This window comes from Oryzias melastigma, linkage group LG4 (assembly GCF_002922805.2).
Source record: "Oryzias melastigma strain HK-1 linkage group LG4, ASM292280v2, whole genome shotgun sequence".
Lineage (NCBI taxonomy): Eukaryota > Metazoa > Chordata > Actinopteri > Beloniformes > Adrianichthyidae > Oryzias > Oryzias melastigma.
The window spans coordinates 26,360,964-26,388,486 of record NC_050515.1 but is presented as its reverse complement, the minus strand read 5'-3'; the positions used below and the strand labels follow the sequence as shown (position 1 = coordinate 26,388,486).

Below are 27,523 nucleotides of genomic sequence, written 5' to 3'. Positions count from 1 at the left end.
CCTAAATAAATTCACTAAAAAACAAAATGTATAAATAAAAAAATAATAATGATAAAATAAAAACACAAAAGGAAACCAAAAACAAACAAACAAATATATAAATTTATGAAAAGATAACTAAAATAAAAAATAAATAAATCAATAAATAAATAAAATAAATACAAAAATAAACATATAGATAAATAAATAAATTCCCCCAAAAAACAAAATGTATCAATAAAAAAATAATATTAATAAAATAAAAACACAAAAGGAAACCAAAAACAAACAAATAAATAAATTGATAAAAAGATAACAAAAATATAAAAAATTAACAAATAAATAAACACAAAAATAAACATATAGATAAATAAATAAATTCACTAAAAAACAAAAATGTATAAATAAAAAAATAATAATAATAAAATAAAAACACAAAAAGAAACCAAAAACAAACAAATAAATTAAATAATGAAATAATTAAATACATAAATGTAGGGGGCTGCATTTCCTTTTCATTTTTTGTTTCGGGAGATTAACAATGTCTCACCCCATATGCATGCTGGATTCTATCATCAACCACATGCTCATCAATGGCTCTGAAATAATAAAGACATTGTGAGCTAAATATTTACTCCAAAGTGAGCTGCAAGTCATGTAAAAGGAGCACTGACAATTGTAAAATCCTGGACAACTCCCCTGACACCTTCTTGTTGATGTGAATCCAGACAGCGAGCTCTGAAGTGGTGCACTTTCATGGCAGAAAAAAAAGACGCCTGCTCCTATGGCAACAGAAGATCAGTTAAATGAAGACAAACAGGAGGCCTCTGAACCTCCACCCACGCACGCGGTAAAAAACACACCCGCCTTTCACAAATCCATCAATGTGGTAACTTTGTAGACTCGCTGAATGCTAAGGGCTCGTAGCGTGCTCCGCTTAAATAGGTCACGACTGGGAATAATTGTATTAACTGCTTTAAATAGAAATAAACAGGGGGAAGTGAAGAACAGTAATGGCTTGTCAGGATCTATTCAGAGGCTTTCTCAGAAAACGATGGAGTCAAAGTCTTGAGGGAGGAACTCAGTGTCACATTTTGGCTTTTTGCAAACGCTGCCGTCTGACTAAGAAAGCCAATTATGAAGAGGGAGAAGAGACGGCAAAAAGTCTTCAAAAGAGAAAGTTTAAACTTGATCATATTTTTTTGGAAAATGAGTCTCTGTTTTTTTATGTCTGAGAAAAAAACAGCTTTGGAGTTCCTATTCTGCTTTCTCTTTGTAGTGCATGCACCAAACTGTCATTATGAGAAGTGTTGTGAGTGCTGAGAGGGCATGAACTGGAGTGTTCTTACATTTATTAAATGGGATTGGTACAATCCACTCTCTGGTTCTGGTTTTGCGGATGTTTCCTTCATTTGGAGATTGAGTTATGCTGAGATTTGTTGCCAAGAACAAACTGTTCTTTGAGCAGCCCACAAGTATGCACAGAGGAGGCTGCTGCAGAGAAAACATGAGGAAGTTGATAAATTCTTTGATTCACATGAAAAGAACCCTGCCGGTCAGATGAACGCACTTCTAAGGCAATCCATATCCTAATGTTCGTCCTCCTTTTTGTTGTGTTTGGATTCTCCTTCAAATTCTTCCCTTTCCACTTCAGGATGTGCATTTAATGACAGTTGCTGCTGGTCAAGCTGCTCGGCTCTCAGGCTTACAAGACATTCTGTAAATGTTTGAACAGAAGACGTCTGGAGGTAAAAATAAAAACATGTGCACGAGGCTTGAGAGCTCAGAATGCCATCTATTCTTCATTTCTTTTCTCCCCAGAGACTCCGGCCTGCAGGCTGATGGTTTTTGGATCACATGCAATGTATAATTTTAAGCTTGCTTAGAGTGTGCCAGCATGGAACTCTGAGCGGCATTACAGATGCAAGTCAGTTCTTAATGTCAAATGCTCTCCAGTTTTTCTATTAGGGTTAAGGCTCTAACAATTAAAGAAGAAACCGATTGTGTGGTCTGAAACTGCAAAATATCTGTCTGTAAAAGCTGCTTTTCTCAAAAACACAGCACCAATCATCTGCTCATCCATCCATCACACTATCACAGATTTGAGTTTGGGTCGTGGGAGCAACATTTGAGAACAGATTCCCAGACCTCCCAGTCCCAGGTCGCCCTCTTTAGGGAAGACTGTGAGGCCTTCCCAGACTGGGAGCTACAATCTCTCCAGGGAGGGACATCTGTCCTGAAGCCTCTTCACAGTTCTGACAAATGCAACACAAGTCCTGTGTGTTTTTGAGTGAGAATCAGTGGCTGAACAAGAAAACTGGACTGAGTGAGTTTGACGTCACCCATAGACAATGACTTCCTTCAGCCTCTGATGAAATGAAGTCAATTCAGTTACCCTTTTGTATTTTTTGCGCCATCATGTTGGAGCCAGACCTTGTACTAAGCATTGGTCCTAGTTGGTCAACGTTTCTATAGCAACCACTCTCATCAATCTTGTGGCTTGTTGGAAGTCCACACCCTGACAACTCTTCTAGGACCATTAGTCTGTTCCAGTATTTAGAAGACACACAAAGTACACTGTTTACTTCTTGTTTCTGAGATTGATCTCTTCAAACTTCACAGAATAAAGAAGCAGCAGAAAAGGGACAAACATATTTTTTTTGTCAAAAGAAGAACTACAGTCTGCTGAAAGTGTGCATCCACCTTTATCTTCCATCTTTTCCCTGAAGGTTGCACAAAACCGCTTGAAAATCATCAATGAGAATGACTGAGACTCTAAAACGTGAGGCTTGTTTTCATGTCTAACTGTAGCGCCTCAGCGGACTGCGGTGACGCCGTTGGCGATGCTGCCATGTTTTCAGAGGAACCAAAAATGCCGGAAAGCTGGAGACACAAGACAGAAGCTTCAATAATTGATGAAACTATCAGAAACAATTTACTGTAAAACCAACGAAGTGGGCCTATCTAAACTGGAGGGATTTCCCTGAAACATGGAAGGAGGAAGCAGAATGTGTGGATCTGATTTAGAGCACCAGAAACTTTGAAAATTGCACATTTTTCTTTAACAAAGAAATGCCCAAGACCTCCTTTTTTTCATTTGGTCTTTTTCTCTATAGTTTGTTAAATGAACATGGCGAGAATGTTACAGTATTTTTGGAGTATAAGTGGAGTAAGTATAAGTTTTTTTTTTTTTTGCATAGTTTGGTCAGGGGTATGGATTACAAACATATATCATTTTTGTAATATTGGCTCATGTATTCGATATTTTCCTACTAACAACTGATTGATCTCTAGCGGTTGTTTCCTGCAAACAACCACTAGAGGGCACTGCAAGTGTGTGTTTCCGCATTTGTTACTGACAGTAACACAGAAGAAGAAGCACCGTCTAAAAAACATTGAGGAAAAGTTTGTTCTCCTCCTGCACTTTGTTTTTGTTTGCATCGAGATATTATTCTTGTTTTATTTTTTTCTTCCTCAAACTTATCAGCACATGTCAAAGTGGGTTACAGAGACACAAGAGTACCGCTGAAAGCGCCGTCATTCAGACGCAGGTAAATATCGCGGTGAAAAGACTGAATGATCTCATGAACCCAGACAATGGAGACTTGTTTACCCATGTCTTTTAGAGCTCTGAAGTAGTGGCTGATGGGAGTTGTAGTCAAGCAGGTGTTGAAGACGGTTAGTACTCAGGAGAGGGGTCCCTCTAGTGGTCGGAGGACGACATGGCTGAGTGAGTCCTGACAGGTAGCGTCTCCCACATGTGAGAGGAAAATGTAGTTTATAAACATGTTTTTGGACAATCATTGAACATCGATATTGAAGCTCATTGAAAAAGAGGCACTGGACGCGAAGTTAAGGCTATGAACACTCTGACCTCGGCAACTACCATTTGAGTGATTGTGGCAACTCAAGCAGTAGTAGGGGGTATTGGGCACACATTTTTTTAAGCGCAGGATCACACAAGGCACAGATTCAGTTCTGGGGTTTTCTTAAAATAGATAATTTATCACACTAAAAATATGCACAGCCTTCCTGCACGCTCAACAGGTGGGGATGGATACCTTAAACAATAAAACACCCCACACACATGCACCATGCCACACAGCAGTGAAGGGATGGGGAAGTCCAACCCAAGAATCACAGCACACAGGACCACGCCTCCACCTGTAACCCGGGTCTTGCACAGACTGGCTCTAAAATAGATTTTAAAATATACAAAATTATAAAATGCACAAGCACACACACATTCACATGAGACTATAAAAAGTGGTTAAAATGTATGGCCGTCTCCACAACAGTTCTTGGATGGTCGCTGACTTTTCTTCAAATCAGTGGAAACATCTAGCAGCACTGCACGCTCCTGGACACCGCAGTGCTCTGTTGACTGGGATGGTGCTATGATACTTTTCAGCACCTGGGTCCAGAGTCCAGTGGACAGAAGTGGCGACCGCTTGACCAGTGAGGGAGAGAAGTCACCGCTGGATGTCCTGTAGTCTGCACAGAGGGAGCAGCCGGTCAGGAAGGCGACCAGACAGGAACAGGCAACCAGCGTAGACCCAAACAGGATAAAAATCGGCCTCTGCTAGAAATACAAAAGCAAGGCAAGAGTAAGCAAAGCAGGGCAAAGCAGCAGGGGCTCGCGGTCCAACCGAGTCCTGAAAAATCCCATGCTCTACAGGGTGTAGAGCACAGAGCTCCAGCTCATACACCAGGGTTTCAGGTGCCCACTGAATGGGCCAGGAACCTGAGTCAGAGTGAGGCGTCTCTTCTTCAGAGTGCAGTGTGGCAGGCACAAAGCAACATCTGTTCCACACCCTGGTGGCAATCAGGACAATTGCCACCACCTGAGTAGCAGGTGCATCGATTTCATCCTGCGACATGACCACTTTCAATGAAAGGTCTTCGTAAATGCCTGTAAACCCGCATTTCTGGCTTCTACGTAACTCTCACGGGCTCTGTGCACATATTGGGCATTCACTGAAAACATCTTTCAACTCCTTGAATGCCAAACAGTTGAACTTTGACCCATCAGGAACTCCGATTTGGGAGTGACGTCTTGGTAGCGTCCATTTCAAAACAGAAGTGCAAACCATTGTAAGCATGATCAAGAAGGAAACATTAATAATTGTGGTTTGTGCACAGCTGGAATCATGTGGCATAAGTCTTTCATCAGAGTAGAGCTGTGAAAGAAGAAGCTTGGAGCAAGACTGGCTAGATATGTACCACTTCGACTGTTCCAACTGTAGGTGGTGGACATGTGCTAGTGAAACAGAGGAAACCCCCTTGCTGTTCCCTCTTAGTCCCGTGTGAACCAGGGATGGGTGAATCGATCTGAATATTGACAGTATTGATACCGAGGTCAAGACTGACGAGATCAATACTTTTGTTGCCGTTTTTCTTTAATATATAAAGTAACGAGATTGAATTTACTTTATGCAAGTGCAGCGTTTATCTGTCTGCAGTGTTGCCAGATTGGGCAAAAACAGCCCAATTTGAGTGAAAATGGCTCCTCCTCACACCTTCCCCCTCACCTTCCTGCCTCAAAGAGTGTCAAGAGTCATTAAAGAGACATATATATACACATACACACATACACACACATATGTTTGCGGTACTGTTATAGTTACTTTTTAAAAAAAGTTTTGAACTAGTTACTTTTTTCTTCATACTATAATGGTATTATGAACATACATGTTCTATAGTTGATGTATGTTCAGTTCACAATACTGTAATTAACTAATAAACATTTTGATTTACCAAAAGTCTCAGTCCTGTGTTTTATTATACATTTAATTAACAAAAAAAATGTATTTTATAATATATTAGAGATACTAGCTCTGTAATTACATGGTCAGATCAAAAGCAACATTCTCAGTATCGCCGATCCCAACTGTGAACACCACATGCTAAAAGCGCTTTCATAAACTGTATAGATCGCAGTGTTGAATGTGCAAAACATGCCTATTGTGTACATAGCTTGATGTGTAGATTGTGTTTGGTGTGAATGCAGCATTACACCAGGCTTGGTGGAGTTTTTCATAAGCATCATACTTTTCTCCTAAATGTATCATTTATACTCCGGAGGGACTTATATATGTTTTTTTCTTCTTTATTATGCTTTTTTTTTGCTGCTGCTGTGACTCATACTCTAAAAAATACAGTACACTAACTGAGAAGAAATAAAATGAAATAAAATGTTTTTCTTCAGTGTGATAGGACACCCAGCTTATGTCCCAGCGTTTGGTAACACGAACCCATAAAGACAGATGCAACACTCTTTATCCATTAACTCAACAACAAAACCAAACAGTGGGAGTCACCAGCACAACAACAACATGTTATTGCTCCGTGACCGTGCATTACTTTAATTCTTGAATCCCAAATGATGCAAACCCAAGTGTTTGTGAGTTAAATTGAGTATTCTAAAGTATCTAGGTTACACAAGTAGACAGTGAATATCTGCAGAGCAAACACGCTAACACTTCTGCGCCGCTCTCCTCTGTGACACACCAAATTTCATTGATTACTGTGAAGCTCAGTGTTGTGGCAGCCGCTCTGCAAACATGTGTTTTGTGCTAAAAGACTCTTCTCAGTGCTTTTGCCGGATCCCCAGAGGCCCGTGGGGACATCGCTAACAATGCCCAAGCAGCTAGCATTGCTCTTCCTCATATCCCACATCATCACGCTCCTCAAACTCTGCCCCAGAGAAAAACCTTTGACAGAAACAAAACATAGATCTCTCTGGTTTTTCAATGTATGCCTGGGGAACATGGGAGATGAAGACTCAGTGTGAAAGGGGCTATGTATAAAACATGAGCAGACTTGGAGAGTGAGGTGAGCGCTGAGCACTGCCTCGGAGAACGGCTAAATTTAACATTTATATCTGATTTATGACCTTCTAACCTTTTGACACGAACATTTAAAGGTGCTACAATAAACAACGCTTCAAAAAAATCTAAATACATCAGTTATTTTGCACTTTGCAAACCTAAATCTCTTTCTCTTTGCTCCTGTGCTTCAAAGAAATACACAAAGAATGCATAATAAATTAGCTCATACGCTATGCTTTTAACAAGACTGCTGCTTCCGTTCCATTTAATGCGCGTTTTGCGTCTACGTCTTGTCCGGGAAAAGTTTTTGTTCTGCAGATAGAGTGAGGAAGTGGAAAACACAGGAGCAGCACGAGACATCTGTGTTGGGGTGTAACACTCAAATGAGCAGAAGCTCCTGGTTGGATTCCCACGTCAAGCCTTCGCGACTCAAACGATATAAGACGAGGAAGCTGACGTGCGCTCAGGAAAAACACATTACTATTTCAAGCTGGAGTTTCTGCTTTCAAGCTGTTCTCCCACCATTTGGAGCCGTTCCTTCGGCCCCGCTCTTAATTGTTAATGATTTCTTCAAATGCAAGTTGGGGGTGCTCTCACTTTTTCTCCTGGGGGTGCCACATCCTGAGATGGAAATCCAAGGTTAGTCCACGTAGCGTGCATGGATGTAGCCAGAGCACGCCCAGAGCGTGAAAGTCTGCTGTTTACCAAGCACACCTGACCCACCGACTAAATCTTCAAAATGACTTTGATCTCGCAGTTTTGAATAATTTAGTATGTTGCTGGAGAGCATGTGAAACGTGTGGCCGGCGAGCAAAGAACGAGCTAAACGGAGGCTCTGGTCATCCCGGGAAGAACATGAAAATTTCAGTGGATGGATCTCTAAGCGCTTATCAAAGTTGATCTGAAACATTTGAAGAAGGTTTTGTTAAATCGGTGAAGTGCTCTAGGCAGAAATATTTGTAAATTCAGGTTAAAAAAGGGCTCTCTTAGGAACAAAAGTGTTTCTAAGGTTGATTTTTATATTATTTTGCAACATATGGCCTAATTTAAATGTGAATCAAAAATACAAACCTACAAATTAGGAATTTGGGTTTTGTGGTTTATAAAATGTTTTTTTTCCCATTTATCTTTATTTAAAAACACCTGTGTGCTGATCGATGCTGCTGAGCTTCAGTTGTGAAACGCAACAAAAGGAGAAAATGAGACTGGATTTCACAAAGCAGACAAAAGCAATGATGTCAAAAAAAATAAATCATGAAATGTCATTACATTTCAACACAATGGACAAACACAGCATCACCGCACCAAAGAATAAGAAAACACAACCCAAAGCCATTTAACAATACACCTCATCAGAACAGAAAAAACATTTCACACCATCATAACAAACTGTTTTAAAACACACAATTGAGCAAAACAAAAAAACATAATTTAAACAAAAATATTTTCTTGTGCTTAAACTTATATTTATGATAAAAACTATGTAATTCTAACCCAAAAGCTTTCCTTTTTTACCTTGTACAGAATACCTGAATTTGAAGTCTTACTTTTCTCCAATTAAATGTTTTCACTCTGTTCACACTAGTAAAAGACATTTTTCAGAAGTGTGTTCTTCGACAGCATGAACACAGATTAGAGTGAAGCAGTCAGGGTTCATAAACTTCAGGCAGATTAACCGATGGAATCACAAGGTCATCACTTTGGAATCATTCAGAATGATCCCATTTGTGTTCATGTCCTCCCTTTATCTTATGTTCTTGAAACTTAAATCAGAGTAGAAATGTTCGTTGTTGTTCTCAAATCAGTAAAAGGACAGTTAAAGGATGACAGGTTGCTAGGAGACCGTCCAGGAACAAGTTCAAGGAGGGTCCTTTTAAAAGGAGGACCAGGAGACTAAATGAAAATCATGCATCATGTTGGCATGACATTTGGAAGAATATTTGCATTGAAATGTAATTATTTACAGACAAAAAAAGTTATTCAAGATTAGGTATATGCATGATGACAAACATGTTATAATTACTACATCTGTGCCTATTTGTGTGTATGAACTGCTTTCTGCCAAGCGTGAGACTTTACACGCACGCCTCACAAAAGTGTATTTAAATGGGATCATTTATCTGTCAGCCTGACACGCTCTGATGGGAGCAGCACAAACGCGTGCGAGAGAGAGAGCGCCACAGGGTCACGTTCTGTAATGTGCTCATGTCAGGACTTAACCGTCTCAGAGGACAGACTGAAAAGCGGCGGATGTTTGTGTCTTTAAAATAGCAGCTTTGATCTAAGGGCTTCATTTTATACATAATGGTCTAGATCTTTCACACGCTTTATGGAGTTGTGCTGCTTTGTTTACATGAACTGTCAGGAGGTTTCATGCGCTTGATAATTGGTGGAAAAACAAAAACAGTTTCATTTTTGTTTTATATGTTTTTTAGACGTGCTTCTGTCCATTCAGGGACACAGAAGATTCTCTTAGCATTCATTAAGTGAAACTGCAACTGAAGAAATAAACAAAACTTTTTACAAAAATCAAAACACTGATTTTGGCAGTAAGTCATTACAAGTTAATCAGCCAAACAACCATGATTACATGACATTGGTGAAAGCACGAGCAGCATAACCTAGCAGTACTGCACCTTTGGGTTTGGTAGTAGGCAGTCAGATGTTGTACTTGAACTTTGAGTCTCAAAGTGTCATCAGCAGACTTGATTTAAGACACAGAACTACTGATAGAGTTTGTGACAGATCCAGGAGTGAAGCCCCACCACTGACAGACCACACCGATGACCTAAGGACCTCAGTACTCAGACATGGTTTTGCAAATACTACACCGCTGGAGGCCCCTTTATCAGATGTACTACGGATTCCCTCACAACCGACTCCATCACTTTGGAAAGAGTGCCAGACAATAGTTACAGGCAACTCCACTGGCACCAATACATTGAAGTGAAGACCATGTGACCTGGACAATGCAGCAATCATTGATATATTTTACTGGATTGGCCCTTGCCTATTCACTGCTATAGACAGAGATGTGTGCAGGCGCCATTGCTGTGGCATGGCAGTTCAATGCTGCTGTTTCAATGGAAAAAAAATCAGACTAGCTCCCTCAATTCTTTACCATTTTTTACAAAATATGTCTCTCATTAAAGCTTGAAAAATGATCTGTAAATAGTGTAAGAATTGTGCCTTCTTCTGCTACAGGTAATGTATTGCTGTCAAATTAACAGCTTCTAAATATCTGTGATTTTTGATTTTGTCTCTGTGCTAAAATCTATATAACTGAGTTTGTAAATGCTTGTCACCCAAGACCAGACATTAGGGAAAAGAATGATGTTTAATGGCATGACTGACTGACAAAGTTTAGTAGTCTTTTCCCTATTAAAAACACCTCAAAGTGTAAAAAAAAAAAAAAAGAAAGAAAGAAAAAAGAAAACATGTTTTACCACATTTTCAAATGAAACTACAACCTGTATTATTTTTGGATTACATTCATTCATTTTCTTGACCGCTTTCTCCCTTTCGGGGTCGCGGGGGTGCCGGGGCCTATCACCCTGGACAGGTCGCCAGTCTGTCTCAGGGCCTCAATCACACACACATCCACTCTCACATTCACACCTAGGGGCAATTTAGAGTCACCAATTAACCTATGAAGCATGTTTTTGGACGGTGGGAGGAAGCCGGAGTCCCCGGTGAAAACCCACGCATGCACGGGGAGAACATGCAAACTCCACACAGAAAGGTCCCAGCCGGGAGTCGAACCGGGGCCTTCTCGCTGTGAGGCGAGAGCGCTAACCACTGCACTCTACATGGTGAATAAATCTCAATTGCATTCAAAATGTACCTTCAAATAGACAATTTCATAGTACTTTGAGAATGAAGGTCCGGCTGGCCTCTTTAGCTGATACAAGAAACATTTTTTAAACTTTAGAGCATGGATTATGACATCAAATACACCTGCCAAACTTTTATGATTCAAAATAGTGATAATAGCTGTAAATGATGTGTCAGGTTAAAGTTTGGCTTTCACTTTCTTACCCCCCCCCCCAAAAAAAAAGTACGACCAGAAACAACATTTAGCCTAGCTATGTGCTATGTGCTACTTGTGCTACTTTACCAAGACTCAACGCATAGTAATGGCGCACGTCTGTCACGCCGTACGTCACGTGATTTTCAATCCACTAATACACATCAATGGCGGCAATGGTCTGTTGTTCTGTTCATTGATGGCTGTCGGGTCACCTTGTACAGAAATGATGGTCGTCAGTGTTTCTAGGGAAGACGAGGTTAGCGACTGACACGATAAAACAAAGGAAAAAACAAACATGCAAACAGCCTCTTATTGGCACACAGATCAGTAAAAACAAGTTAAAAACATCAGTCCATTTGCTTCTCCAGCCAGACTCCATCAGATGGAGGAGCACAAATCCCAGAGGGTCACCAAGTCCCAAAAACGCGGTGGTGCAATCCACTTCACGGAGGGAGAGGAAAGCCGCTGCTCAGTGGCTGACCGGGCGACGAAGCAAAGTGGATGAGATTGGACCATGAGGCACCAGTGGTTCATCTTTTTTTTTTTTTTTTTACCCAGTCGCGGTCAAATAAATTGGGTTTTGAAGATAATATTTTTTGCTTTACTTCTGAGTCAAAAGGTTAACACACTGTTGTCATCTCCACTGTCTGAACCATTTCTGTTTGTATTGTTATTTGAATTATTTTACGTTTGTTAGTTTTGATTGTCTTAGGTCTAGTTTATTCTCTTTCTTATCCATGTTCACACATGCTCCATCTTCCTGTTTTGGTGAGTAACCTACTGAAGTCCTCTGTCATCATTTCATTTTTATACATGTCATGTTCTGAGAGGTTACTTTTAGTTTCATTGTTTAAGATTTAGTGTGTTCCATGCATTTCTTTATATAATCAGTTGAGTTTTTCAGTTGTCCTGCAGATCAGGTCCACCAACACCTTTTTGATGTTTGTGTTGTGGGGCATGTTGCGGTTTATTGTTCTCATGTGTGAATTGCCAGCTTGACTTTTAGCTGGGTGTGCATTCACGAGTCTGAAGGGTGAGCAAACACCACTGGAGGGTTCTTGTGCTCAATGTGTTTGCATCACACTGAGGGGGAACAGTAGAGCAAACCTGTTGTGGAAACTGGAGAGTATAACAATGGAGGAACAGGGTGAGTCATCGTTCAAGGTTCTAACTGTTCTGTCAGGAACTGGTGGTTCAGGAGCCAAAATGCAGGAGACCAGAATCAGTGGAAGAAACTCAAACATTTCATTAATGAAGTGGAACATGACAAAACCCATGGAGAACAAAAGGTGACGAGGTAGATGACCTGACAATGACATACTGAAAACAAATAAACTCCATACTCTTGAACAACTAAAAAACTATTTAGAGTAGGACTAACTACTGCCTTGGATTTTAACAGCAATACCAGGCTCAACACTTTTTTGTAAGACCAAATGTGATGTCACCGATTACCTGAAGTAAAAACCTAAAAAATGTGAACATTTTACGACAACTGTTTTTGAATCTTCTTTGATGTGATGATGATCACTTAGATTATTAGTAAAATATACATGTACAATTTCTTTTTTCCTAATGAAAAATCATTCAAACACAATGCATTGTGGTCTATATTCGCCAATCCAGTGAGAATGGATGAACACTCGTTTTTTGCAGAAACCTCTGGGGAATTTAAAAGGAACTCAACAACTTTAGATTTGTATATTCAAGAAGTAAAAGAACTTGTAACTTAGCTTCGTCTTCCACATTGTGACTGCAGTGCTGCACGTCTGGTCTCACTCGCTCTTCCATGAGCCACGAAGTACCGTTTTAGACGGTACCAGAGCCAACTTGGCACAGATTAACTCAGTTGTACATGTGTTGAACCAAGTTCTACATTTTCGCTTATATATAATTAACTAAATATTTTTTTGGCAGCATTTTAAATCGATACAAGTATCGCCAAACTAAGTATCGTGATGTTTCATCGAATCAACATTTTCTGACATCCCTAGTAAATAAAGTTGGATTGAAAGAGATTGGCAAAAGATCAACCAAAGAACTGATCAATCGATCTACTAAAGTGCTGTATAAGTATGTAAAATATAACAATAAAATATAAAAACACTAAAAAATAAAATACAATAAAAGAAACAATTACAGGGCTGGGTTAGTGAATCTACTCACTGGAGTTCCTGAAGTCAAAAACCAGAGTAAAAAAAATAGTTTTTTTTAAATATTTAAAACAACATTCATACAACAACATTTAAATCTAATATAGCTTGAATCATTTGGAGTTAACACATAAATACCTTAAACACACATTTGTAGTTGTTTAGGACCCATGTTGTCAACATAACCCATATATTGTTTAAAATAAACAACAAACATTAGGGATATTGATTTTTTAACTCCAGGAATGGGATTTTTTTTAATCAAGTTTAAAAAGTCCAGTTGCAAATAGTATATTATAAGTTACAACCTGGATCATTTGGCATCAGAACAAAGGCACTGGGAACTTCAGAGATAAATTATTCACATCAAACCAGTCGCCTCCCTTCCCCATCAGAATATCCAAACATCCAATTATTTCTCTTTAGCTTGATGCCTGAGCTCAGCTCACACAAAGTTCACTGCGCTGTGGGGAGGTTGTTACGTCACGACTTGCTGTGTTATTTTTCATCTTCAGTTGAACAGAAACAGAAATGACATCGGCACATTTAAACTTTGGTTTCCAACGCTTCGGTTCAGTCCGAAAACTGGTTGATAGATTCTCGGGAAGGCAGAAAAGTTCACGTTTCATCTTTTAAGTCTGGGTTTGGCACAAAGTCACTCTTCCAAGTGATAGATTCATCAATGTAATTTCTTCTTGTTGAACTTTGGTTTTTCCATTTGGTCCATACAATGTCTCCAAAACAAACGCTTGAATTGGACATAAGTTAATACAATTTTCTCTGCTACATAAGTTATAAGAACTTGGTTAGAGATTGACTTTGCTATTATTTGTGCCTAATTATTGAGAATTTTAAAAAGTATGGTGTAATACCACTATGAGGTTGAGAAGAGATAAATCAGCATGTCTGTATGGTGGAGTGTTTTTACAGGTGTGAATTCTTCACAAGCATTGTGTATACGTGACATATTTCATCATAGACCTTTTGGCACTCCGTGTATCAAAGGATTATAGTCGTGTAATAGAAGGAACGACCTGTCTAACCAAATCTAACCAAAGCAGGGAGATGTTTCTGCAAGAGAAGATCACAAATGATCTCTGTTAGAGATTGAGACCTGGAATCATAAGGGATCAAAGCTCTGGGACAGCGATGGTTGATTGGGATCTTGAAGAGGAAGATTTTTGACCTACAGGTCCTCTGACTGTCCACACAGAACAATAGGGAGCAGACCGTATGGTTCCATTTTGCCGTGACAGAAACAGTTTCTAACAGTTCCCCACTCTTCTCTATTAACAAGTCAAGCGTCCACCTCCAGAGGAAACAGTGAGGTAAGTACAGGTGGCAGGAATGAACATGAAGGACGTTCCCCAGCTCTGTGCTGCAGGCGGTGGAAGAGCAAACCTCCACCCTTCTTCCACACTCACCCACTGGTTCAGCATTTGAACATGGATTTCTCAGCATCAAATCTGTTTTTCCAGATCAATACTCTGATCTTGTGTCTTTATTCAAGAAGAAGGAACATAGTCACATTAGAATCCAAAAGGTAAAGTTTGGGGACAGAGAGACCAGATCAGGTTCAGAACATTTAAGATCAGAAAAAAAGACTCAAGATACATTCAGATGGCCTGTTACAACCTCAAGCCGTGTTGGTGAGTTTTTACCTGTTCATTTTCTCCTCCTCCTGCACAGGTGCAGGTGTTGGAGGACTGCAACAAAAGCTCTGCCTCAGGAACTCAAAAGAGAGACCCTTTCTCTGAGACTTCCTGCCAGGTACAGATCTGTCGCTGCAGCGATGTGTTTTCATGCTGTCAGTTTGGTTGTGTATTATTCCCATGCATATTAAAAGTACTTCAGGAAAATGTACTTAAGTACTAGAACCAGCTTCATCTCCCCTGTTGTTTGCTACAATCCATAGTCAGTCATAGCAAATTGGGGGCTCGTCTGGGATTTAAACTCAGCTCCTCTTGCAGACGGGCGATCAAGTGACCACTTCCAATGACGTCTATGGAAACGGGTGTTTTGGCCTTCATTCAGAACTCTTGTGTTCATAGTCACAGTTTCTAAGAGCCCGTTTTCGGGCCCTACGTACCGTATGCGTGGCTATTAAACACACTGAACTGCATCTATATGACACCAAATCTGTCCTATACTGGAAGAGGACTGGGAAAAAAATAGCCTGGAATAAGATTCACAAGATTTTCCGCGCTTCGACATTTTGCACCAAGCGTCCTCCCACTGTTGGTGGTGGACAAGCACTTGTATGTGATAGCAACATTAAACAGTTTCCACAGTAAGTAGAAAAAGCGGAAGAAGCCCCTCCCTGCTTGTGTGGTGTGTATGTAGAAGCTACACACACACCGGCTTTAGACACACATTCAAGAAGGAGCAATTACACCATGATGTTCACACTGTACAATCCAGAAAGGGCTTCTCCTCTTTTTCATCTACTGTTTACTAGTGCATGTCTGCCACCTACAGTTGGAAAAGACTTGGTGCGAAATGATGAAATGGTGTAAATCTCTCGATTTGGGCACAAAATGAAAACGGTTTGGTTCACTTGTAATGGTGGCTAGTGATCACCATCATGTCTGAAGAGGGGCCTTGGTTTATCATTCTTTAAAAAAACAGACAATTATGTTCTTAGGTTCATCGCCATGTCTGTGTTCACCAGATAAACCAAATTCAAACACTAATACCAAGTCAGAGTCCCTGATTGGTCAAAATTAAACTTTCTACACATGTTCAGTCGTGTGTTTTGTATGTAGAGCCCAAAAACGGTTGTCAAAACTTGCATAGCAATGTGTGAGCGCGAGTTTTAAACATGGAAGCCTGAAACGCATGTTTACGCACCTGTATATAGACTTTTTGTTGAAAGTGGTCACTTGAACACATATTGCAGAGGGCGTTGTGAGCGAAGCTTAAAGGTCACATATTTTATGTAAAGTTTTTTTCCTCATAGCAGATGTTCTGATGTTTTAGTTCAATAGTTCTCTCTGGATACTCCATCTTTTGGGAATAACTAAAAACGATTTGTTTGGGTAGTTCTAAAGCAGGTGTTCAGTTACTGAAGTCCAAAGAGTAATGTCTTAGCCATCCATAGCTAAAGTGAGATAAATAAATGAGATAAATTGATAAATAAAGGAAATTCTAATATCTATATTTTGGTAATTTTATTCAAATAAATCAATTACCCTTTATTGATGTGAGCAGTTGCTAGAATATATTTTATTCACAGTAAAATAAAATTGATTTTGAATTATTTTAGGTATAACAATATTTTGCAGATCATTAATTGTCTAAATCTCTTCCTGTAAATACACTACATTTATCTGTAGATATTAGAGTTCAGTCAAACAACAAAACGACTCAATCGACTTGATTCAATATTTTACTAATAAAAATAGGTGTTTTTGACTAATTTCCTTCCAAAGTCACATTTTTCTGTTGTAAAAAGAGTTTTCATGTCAGCAGATTGAACTCAAGTGGAAGTTTTGTTGATAAATCAGGAATTTTTACCAAGAAAAGAAAAAGCTTTTAGAGTTTTTGCTCTACACAGTAAAAGATTGGAAGAACTGATAGTTGACTTTTTAAAATGAAAATTAATTTATAAAAATATAATATAAAATGGAGATAAAGTAGACATTTCTGTGTGTAATATCTTCAACAGAACAGATTTAATCATTTACTTCCTTCAGTAGAAAACAGTTTTACCACATTAAATATAACTAGACAACTTCCAGGGTATAAAAAAAAAACACAATTTAAGGCAACGTTAATTAAATTATCCATTTCTGCATGCTGGGTATGTGGGGTTAATGTAAATTGAAAGTGCATCACATTTCAAATGGAATTAAGCCGCTCCATTAACCTGCTCTTAACGGTTGTCCCATATCCTCTTTTCAGGCTGAGGTCTCCGGTTTATCAGACGCTCCTGAGCCACTGATTCCAACTAGCAGTGTTTTGTTCGACTCCACCATCTGTGGTTAAAGGGATTTGAGAGGGATTTTCTGGATTACCACTCCAACATTTGTGTGTAAACAGCTGAATGTCACAGGTTTGTGTGCGCTATCATGACTGAGTCCATTCACCACAGAGTGGATTAAGAGAAGGAGCATCAACACAATGCTGCCGCCCCACCAAACAGCTTTTCTCTGAAATTTCAAATACCAATTTTACACTTTCATTGTTGCGCGGCTGCGGTTGCTGGCACGGCAGAAACGCGTCTTCAGAGGATGAATGTGACTTTTAAAGAAGCAGCATGGAATTACTTGAATATCATAATTCCCCTAATACTGGACGGCAGCACTGGAAGTCAAATAGAATGATGATTCAGGAAGGCTTTTTCATGTGAAGCACTTTTGTTTTTTGTGAGTGCCTTCTGCCTTTTCTGGGTTAGATTGTGTAACCTCATCTGCACTGCCGGAGCTGTCTTTGACTCCATGTCAGTTCAGTAAACAAGCCTCAGGCTCCTCTAACACTGAGTGACAGCAAACGACAGCCGAGATGTCCTCTTCCTGTACTCCACTAGCAATTGAACAGAATATGAAAACTCTCTCAATCTTTACTCTGTTATTTGCATTAAAAATTCCCAAATGAAACAAGATTTAGTTTAGTATGTTTTTGTGCTGAGTTTTTCTCTAAATACAAACACTTAAAAGACATTTTAATAAGTTTACCACAGATGAACACCCTGATCTTATTCTTTTTTTTTTGGCAATTTAGGTTGCCAACAATCATTTCATACATTTGTTTTTGCTATTGGCGTTTTCATCCACAAATGCTGGATGCGGTTACCTTTCAGGTGCACCAAATGTTTTCCAATGCACCTTGCTTCTTACAGGCTGTTTCTTCAACAATAAATATCTTTATCTTGAATAAAAAAGCTCATAAACTGAACATTTACCTTTGAAAATGGTTCAAAAACACAGAATTAGGACCAAAGTTCCTGATTCTTTCTGAGATATAACTATTATCTGCTGTCTTTGACCTCAAACTTTGAGATTAAAACATTTTTTTTTCTTTTGGTTTTTGCTTATATCAGTGACTGCTGAAGACACGTTTGGTCTCACCTGCAGAAACTGGTTAGTACTGTGGTTTAGTCGGGCAACAAAATAAATATTAAATCATTTAAAAAAATTGCATTTTTGTCATCAAACATCTTTTTCCATAAAAGGTTGTCAGTAGTGGCGCAGCTGCATACAAAAGATTGTGAACGTGTGACTCCTGAAGCTGCACTCCACAATACCACCAACTGTCAAGGAAAAGAGAAAGTCGTTCATTCGGCGCCCTCGTTTTCAGCATTCAGATATTCTCGGCTGGATTCCTCTGTTAGCCCGCTTTAGTGTGAGAATGAAAGTTCACGCTGAAACACAAGGTATTGCATTAAATCCACAGATGCCTCTCTGCTGCTTACCCCGAGGTCAAGAGGTGACAGCTCAAAGAACGCTTAAAATCATGAGAACCGCTTTACCTTCCAGTGGAGCTGGGAGACACACCTACATTAAGGCAGTAAAGTCTGCGGATTTATCCGGATCTGAACGCTTCCTTATGACTTGCATATCAATGGGTTCGCCTCTGTGGGTTCAGAGGGAGCCTGACAGGCGGCGGCGATGTGTGGGTAAATCACTTTTAAAGGGCGAATGAACAACAGAGGTCCACACCTCCGGTACGTTTCAGTTCAGAGCGCCGAGCGGAGGAAAGCGGCGTGGCCGCAGCTACAATCAATAGGTTCAAACAGCGTTTGGATTTTAACCACAGCTGTTTCATGTAATGTCAAGAGGTCGAATACATTTTCCTAAATGGAGAATCTGAAATGAGTGAGTAATGGACTTCAAACACAGGATAAATGACATGCAAGTGGACAACAGGATCAACAGCTGAATATTCACAGTGAATTTTTTCTAAACAGAGTGAACTCTGCACTTCTGATACAAGATTAAAAAAAATTATGTTTTAATGTACTTTTAAGCCATGTCAGGTAAAGACATTTCATGGAAGAGCTTATAGCACTTCTGCTGGGATTTGTTCAAAAATGAATAAACAAGCAAACAGCAGAAGAAAAGTAGGTTTTAACTATTATTAGTAATGAGATGCAAAAAAAATGTTGTGTTCAGCAGCTGATTCCAATTAGGCAAATGGAATATTGTGCTCCTATTTCAATATTTTTTTTTATTTCTACGCCAGGAAGACATACATGTCCTCTCTTTACCACTTATCAGTCCAAAGTCTGTAAAGGTTAGATCTATGCAACCGTCAATTTAACCCTTTAACACAGTGTTTATATTCTTTGATTTACTGTAACTTTTCAATCGTTGATATGATCAACTGATTCCAGTAGATTCTGAAGGAGAAAAGCGGCTCATGCCGCTTTTCTCCTTCAGAATCTACTGGAATCTGTTGATCGTGTTAATAATTGAAAAGTTACCTTATTTTAAATATTTTATTTATAAGCGTCACCGGCGACGCCTCAGGTGTTAAAGGTTTAAACCTTCCTCCAGTCTGTGTTTCTGATAACTTTGGGGGTATGTCCAAATTAAACTATTCCAAAAACAATTCTAAAGTGCAGAAAAAACACATATTTTCCACAAATAATGTTCAAATGCAATGCATTGTGGTCTATATTTGCTAATGTAGTGAGCATTGATGCACGCTGATAATTCTGGGAAAATTCTAAGGTATTTGATTTGGGGAATTGAAGATTTCTATAGTGAGTAGCGAGGGAATTTGGGTTATTTTTGTTATTTATGCAAAAAGTTGATGAACAAAAACCACCAGGAAAAAGGCAACAAATCATGACAGAAATTGTGTCAACGGGGATTGGCTGAAGCCAGAAGATACAGTAAAGCTATGATAAAATTAATAAATATAAAATATGACTTTGAACAACTTCAGATAACAGCTGGTTTAAAGTAGGATTACAATTATACCTTTATTTGACCTATTTAAAGATTTTTTTCTTTTGAATCTTCAAACCTTAAACTGTGCTTGGATTTCACCTCAGGAACTGGGAAGGTTTTTTTTTTATTATTTTTCAAAGCCATAAATAATAGGGGCGTAGCAATGAATTAACTTAATCAACTGATATTCCTACGATCTAACCAGAATGATCTGTCTTATAATCGATTGACCATTATAAAAGCATTCCAAAATTCCAACACAAAAATGAATTGAATCTTTGTTTAAATGGATCATTGCAGCCCTGATAAATAACCGGCAGAATAAAAAAGGTGCAGACAAAAGCAATGAACTGAAGAATGAATCGGCTACAACTTTTCCTGGTTGAAGCATATCAATACGTGCAGGAAATGTATTTGGGCTGTTAGTGCTCGCTTGTCTGGTACAAGCAGCATTTGGGTGTCAAATAGAAGTCTATGTGGTGCTTTAAGAAAAAAAAAACTACCATCAGACATCAGAAAGCTGCTTTTTTTTTATTAAAGTCAAAGTTTCTGGCAGATCATAGTGTTCTCAGCAGAGGACGGTTTTAGTGTCATTCCAGTCACTTGTAGTTCGCTGTTACTTTGAGTGTGATGATAACATGGAGTTCTTGGCTCTGATACATAACTTTTAGACACCAGGCAGCTTCTGCATCAAGTCTGTAATTTTAAAGTAAAACCATTTTAAAGAAAGTGTTTTTTTCTTGTTATTTTGAAACAAAACCACAGATGTGGAAAAGATTACCTCCGTTCATGCCTCGCTGATGCAGAGGTTTAGTAGTGAAGCCACAGGGACACTTCCTCTGACTTCTGGCTTTAAACTATTGAAGCCCACTAAAAAATTTTGACCTTGAAACTAGATTGAAAGAAGACAGAGTAAAGCTAACTTTTTAATTACTTCTAGAATTTTTTTTTTCCTTATACTTAACTCACAGCCCTAGAGTTAAATGGTTAGAAAATAGAGGTGACGTGTTTTTTTAAGTGAATTTCAGTTGATCTGAAATCAAAAACCGTCAGTTGAGTGCATTCTTTCACAGCCGCTTTTTTTAACAACTATGTCATACCTTAGTCATCTAGTCACTGCTGTGTATTTTATATTGGGACCTGCTGTTGTCACTATAACTTATTCAAAAAGGACGTTCCATGTCATTTATCTGTTTACAAGAGAGGGAAAACACTTCTATATCTTCATTGTTGCCTCACTTGCTGCCTGTGCTTGTTGACTTCTTTATTTACTGCCTCCTTCATATCAGATGATCAGGACTTTTGCAATTGTAGCACCAAAAGTGTGGAAAGATCTGGAGTTAATGTTCATTTAAACCTTCCTTTTTCTCCTGGAGATCATTCACACAGTGAGACTGTCCACTCGCTCTGGGGAAGAATTACGTGATGGTGGGCCCATTTTCCCATGTTTCCATGTCTGAGCATCAGAACAGGATGCTTCCAATTTTTATTTATCTCCATCCAGAACTTTTGAAAATGGAAAAGCCTCTTGGGAAAAAATGTTTTATGCTATGGAACATTGACTGTATATAAGGATTTGACTCCTCATGTTCCAAACAGGAAGTACCTGCAATTTTTTAAAACTTGTTAATTCTATTTTTTTTATATATATTATTTCTTTATTGCAAATTATTCAAGTTACAAACTGGCCAATCTGATGCTTCAATAAAAGTTTGTGGTCTCACTTCGACACTTCAAAACGTTTCATTGGCTGATTCTCTTGAGCTCGCTTGTAGTCGTAGGGGTGTGGAATTCAGACAAGCCTTCTCCTGATTGGTGAAAGTGGTTGTCATGGAAATAATGACTGAGAACTACTTGGACCAATCACTGCATACTGATGTTATCTGGCTCCAACATGGCAGCTTCCACATTGTAAAAATATGGTGACTGAAGGATTTTCCGCCATCACTCAGTCCAGTTCTCTTATAGTCAATGCTTTGGAACATCTTGGATGAATGAAAATTTTCACCCATATTTATTTTAGTTTATTCTTCAGTTCTGTAAAACACAAATATTTAAAAAATGTCATTTGGTCTGACATTTTTATAAGGAAAAAAAAAGTTCTATCTTTGTCATTTAAATCTCAAAATCATAAAATGTATTTTTGTTGGTTTATAACCAAATTTTTATTATTTTTGTGGTTTATTCAGTAATTATAAAACAGGTTGTATTTCTAGGGACTGACCCATTTATCTTAAAGAAAACACCTGACATATTTTTCTTCCAAAAAGCAACATTTGTACAGTACTTTTAAAAACTATGTATCTGCTCTGGTTTGACCCTTTTTTTTTTTATAAAACAGACCACAACACAAACTTACTTTGTTTTCAAAAAAATTGGTCAGAAACAAACACTCAACTGCTCACACCTAAGCAAGATTTTCCATGGTAGATAATAGCTGTATTGCATATTTGTGTTTATTTGGAGCATTGGAAGGACAGGTTGAGCGGATGAACAGAAGCATGCAGCTGCAGGTTCTCTGCAGAGGAATGTTGGCATTAACAAATACACATACGCCATCATAAATGATGCAGAACAGAGTTTCTGCCAGAGGATACTTTTCCATTTCACATGGTTGCGGTTGCTGGAAAAATCCTGTGCTCCATGGATAAAGCTACAAAAGGATCCTCGCTTTAACTCATAAACTGTCAGACTTTTACATCAGTCTTCTTTTTCCCGTCAGACGGTCCAGTGGACCTCAGAGAGCGGCTCTGCCGGTCAGCGGGACAAGGAAAAGCACTAATGCTGCTTCCACACCACTGGGACGGCCTGGATTTGTGTCTTGGAGAAATCTTCGTTTTACAAAGCGCAACACCAACTCAGTAATTACATCACTGCTTTTGGCTAAGTCAAGGACGCACAAAATCAATGCTCCCGATGCAAATGCACTGTGGGAATTTCACTTAAAAGCTAATAACATTAAAGTCGGAGTGCATTGTGATGTTATGTAAATCTGACCAGATGATAGCTTCATTTAAACTGGAGTGCGTGAGATTATGCACGATAGAGGCCCACTTCGCTCCCTCATGCTGATCCCTGCTTCCCCGTAAATAATTCAGCCCATAATTCCGGGTATTAGAGGAATACATTCAAAAACTGCAGAAGCAGGCCCCAGAGACTGGAAGCTGGTGAGTTCTTTTTTTATGCGGAGGGAGAAACTGGTGGGTGCATTTTGTTGGCCAGAGGGCCCATCACTCATCAGCTGGATTGTAAATACCAGATTTATGTCTGCGGCTTATCTGCTGGGGGGGCTTCTGCCGCTCAAAAACACAGTATGTCTCACAGCAAGTTCAAGAAAGAATTATCACAAAAAACTGCTGTTTTCAAAATCCTAACAAAATCGAGGCACATCAGAGGCTGGAGAAAAGAAGAAAAAACATGTGGAGTTTACTGTAAGCAGCAGGTCAGCTGTGGATAAACGGATCACGCCTGGTTTCAGGTCCTACTGTACATCCAAAGCTGCTGCTCGTTTCAGCAGAGCTGCTTCAGCTCGCTGTCTGCAGGGAGGAAATGAAGTGCTCAGTGACTCACTGCAGCTCAGAAGTGAGGATGACAATACAGAGCAGGCTTAAATTAAGCAAGGAGAGACGGAAAAACAACAACAACAAAACAAGCTGTGATAAATCCAACAACTGAGCCGCAGCTGCAGAAGCGGGGTCGGAGGACTGAGGGTTTTCAGCCTCATTCCAGTTTGTCGACAGAGCAGACGGAGAGTTTGGGAGAAAAGAAACAGCTCTGTAAGATGCTGCCACTCAGGGGGGGCTTTGGAGCGACTCTTGAAAGAGTCAAACAATCTGGCTTTCTGCCGCTTCACAATAAACCTCTTATGTCTGCAGGTGAGCCGCTCAAGAGGTCACCTGCAGGTTTCAGGGGAATCAGAGGAGAGAGAAGCTGCTCATTATCGAGCTGATCTGATGGACGACGGGCCAACAGGCCAAGAGTTAACAAGCGCCAACCGAGGCCCGCCGGACCCAGATCAGAGGGGCCATCTGAAAATGTCATTTTTATACAATTAAAACTGTTTTCACAGAAGAACAAAAACAAAGACACAATCTTATTGCGAAGCTTTATTAAAAAGCAAAAGAAAAGAGAAAAATAAAGAATAGATGTCTCTCTGACAGACCCAAAACGCCAGTTAAACTCTGACAGACCTGATGGAAGAGTGGGTTCTCACAGAGATGGTCCAAAAAAAAAAGAAGTAAACTTTTGATTTACTTTGGTTACAAACAAGTAAACAAGGTCAGATCTTTGTGGCAGGGCAAACGAGAATCATAAGTGCTCTGCCAAAGGCACTTTTACAAGGAGGGCTGGAAAAACGACAACACAAACGCACAACAAGGACTTGAAAATTCATTAACTGATCCTCTTAACATCAAGCTTTTATTCACGTCAGACAGGAGACGTACTGTGTGTGCGCCTGTACATGGTAACACAGGGAGGGAAGGCTCTGCTGCTGATGGAGTCAAAACATTCAGGATTGATTTTAACATTTTAATTTAAAGGCACTAGGTGACTTTTTCCTTTTCACAGTTATATAAATTGATCAAAAAAGTTGTATTTTCTTTTAATTTTTGACAAACAAAAATAAGATCTTTAAGTAGAAGATGAATCATCATGGACTTTTAAACTGAGATGACGGAAAAGAGAGTTTGTTCCTGCAGAGTGCGTTTGATCATTGAAGAGTTTAGGTTCCATAATGCGACTAATTTGAACTATTTCAAATTGGATTGCTTTTAAAGAGTTGTTCCACAAAAGAGCCGTATAAACAGTTCCCATGGCAACAGCCCAGCATCACTCACAGCACACACAGCCTGGAGAGGTTGTTGTTTGTCAGCGGACATCTCTTTTTAACATCCCAACTTTCATGTTTCAGTACAGACAGAATAACAAGCTTGAGATGTAATAAAGCAAATAGGAAAAAAAAGGAAAAAGCAAAGCGTCTGTTTGCATCCTGTTTGAACGCAAACTAACCCAGCTGATGAAGTGTGAAAGTGTCACCAGCTATTACATATTCATTACACACTCTGGTGGTTAAAGGTACCCTGTGGAGGATCTTTTATGTAAACAAAGGGACGTTCTGCTTCACAGCTTCTCATCATGAGGCGAACGTGTTGAGTAGATCTGGAAAAAAAACAAAAAAAAAAAACGACTGATTTTGTTCTTTAATCCAGCAGCTTTTACTGCTTGCTGAGCGCAGGATGACTCGAGTTTTGTTGTAATGTTTTACTTTTTCTTGCCTCTACATTCTTGCTCAAAGAAAAGCACGGTGTATACACTAATTCTATAAATGTTTGTAGCTCTTTTTGTTTAAAATTCAGGACTTCTCTTCATGTTTTGTGTTCTTATATTTTCTGTTTATGTCTACTTTGCATATTTCCACTACTGTTTTGCATATACTTCCCACTGGAAGAACCTGAGAATAGCCTGGTGAAATACAGATGTTACGCCACATTCAGAATGATGCACATCTGGACCAGCAGACTGGATGGAAAGTATGACAAAAGTCTCCACAGTGTACCTTTACCTCTCGTCAGACGCCCTCTGCTGCAGCCCCGAGTCTGAGTCGCGGCCCAAATCTGTTCATCCATATTTTTTTTTTTTTAAAAAGGTCCCTTCTTCTCCCAACAACCTCAGATAAACACTGAACATCAGAGACGAGAGACAAACAGCACAAGGACACAAAAAGTCACACAGTACCAACAGCGTTGTTGCTAGAACAGCACCTACACTTGAATATGTACAGCTAAAATATTTCCTTATTTATAAAATTTCTCATAAAGTGTCGATGCAATTGCCTTAGAAAATTGCATAGCCGTGCCATATTGTGTTTTCTGACAAACTGCTGACAGTCTGTCTGCTCTCTGACGTTGTGAGTGAGAGAAAGTGATCCATCTATTCGACTATAGTGGAATAAAATTACTTTTTATCGCAGTGTAAGGCTGCATGCTACTGTAAAACAATCTGCTGAACGTCATTGTCCCATGAAGCCTCTTCTTCTGCAGAAACTGTACCGACTACATGTGTGGAACTGTGAAGCTTTTGACTGAGTTAAGTATGGATGGATAATTGTGGGATGGCAGAAGGATGAAGGCTCGCGTGGGTGAGTATGTTTGCATGGAGGAAGGAATGGAGGGAGTGTGTGCTGGGAGGTACAGTGGAGGTGACGGGCCGGCGGGTTGCTCAGAGGTCAGTGGTGGCCTTGGCGGTGAGGGCCTGGATGCGGCTGGTGTTACAGTTTTTGCAGAGGACGTGTCCGTCCAGGGGGTAGCAGCCCTGGTTGTCCCCCTCAGAGAGCAGAGTGCCACAGTCCTGCAGGACACAGACAATGAACTGTTTCACGTCCAAAAGATCCTTACAAACACTGTTCATCACACAATCTGTGGATAGGGAGCTCTACTATTTGTTGGGAAGCCCCGTGATCATAATTTGGGCTCAATCACGTAGTTTTAGACTCGATTAAAATCAGGTGAACTGTTAAATGGGTCCATTGGAAACACTCAAAATACTGAATCGAATCAGACCATTCCGTACCGCTCAGTGGATACAAGGCTTTATGTTTCAAGCCTACTCTAAAAGATAAAAGCTCTACCAGAAGTCTGCATATCCAGAACAGATCAGAACATTTCATTGCCGTAAAGTGAAGCAGAATATGGATGCAGTTAAAGCAGGCGGAACAAAAACATTTCAACACCGAGGAGTTCAAGAGTTTGTGTAAATCTTATTCTGTGTGTAGATTTAAAAAAAATCACAACTGTGCATCAGGTATACGTTGAGTTTCCTAAATAATAATGTATTTGTTTATAGAAAACTTTGAAATCTTATTCATCTGTTGCACTTTGTACAAAAATATTAATGCCACAGCCTGGGTTTTTTTTGTGATGATCAGAGTTTTTTTCATTTTAATATTGGACCAAAATTAAGCATTGTATGGTCATTTTACTGTCTGCTAAGACATGTTTCATTGTTTTTATACCATTCCAATATGGCGTCGCTCTTTTTTATGTAATAGTAACAAGTCTGCGTGTCATCTCTAGCGATATATACCTCATTGCCTTTAACACCTGAGGTGTTTCTGTCAAAACCTACAATGCTTTTTGACATAACGTAACTCCTTACACGATCAACGTGAATTACCAGATCTGCAGAGTAAAGCAGTGTTGTACTGGTAAGCAACACCTTAAAGCGGCTTTCACCGAAATGCAACACATGACTAATTTGAAGTGTTGTATTCCGGTGTAGGTACCAGATGTGCTCGGTCTGAAAGATCGGCGGGGGTTGCGACTTGATGATGTGTAAGATTGTGATTGGTCCGGACCATTAGACCACCATCACGTGACATGGGATATGACACACATGCGCCATTATGATGCATGGAGTCTTCCTGAGTAAAGAATCGAGGAGGTCCAAACATGTACGCAAATAATCACAAAAGGGGGCGCAATATTTGCAATTAACCGCAAAAACCTTGACAACAAAATAATCCGATTGAGGGGAATCATCATAGGATACCAATTGTATTTTAATAGAGAGTGATCAGGCTGGGAAGCGCAAAGTTTGTTTTAAAGTGGGTGCTAGTGAGTAGCATGCTAGTTTGTC

At 39.4% G+C, this 27,523-nt stretch overlaps 1 protein-coding gene and 1 long non-coding RNA gene across 2 annotated transcripts in view; one reads left to right on the top strand and one right to left on the bottom strand.

The window, feature by feature from the left end:
* The first annotated feature begins 388 nt into the window (after positions 1-388).
* On the top strand, positions 389-2,001 carry LOC112150162. Its single transcript, XR_002919906.2, has 3 exons — positions 389-829; positions 1,634-1,727; positions 1,801-2,001. It is a non-coding gene; the product is annotated as an uncharacterized LOC112150162 (long non-coding RNA).
* A 21,978-nt stretch (positions 2,002-23,979) lies between these two features.
* Positions 23,980-27,523, bottom strand: part of lpp (LIM domain containing preferred translocation partner in lipoma) — a gene marked incomplete in the record, with an annotated part of 191,134 nt that continues 187,590 nt past the window's right edge. Inside the window, 1 exon segment of the mRNA XM_024279088.2 lies at positions 23,980-26,236. Within this exon segment, the coding sequence (XP_024134856.1) occupies positions 26,108-26,236 (129 nt within the window).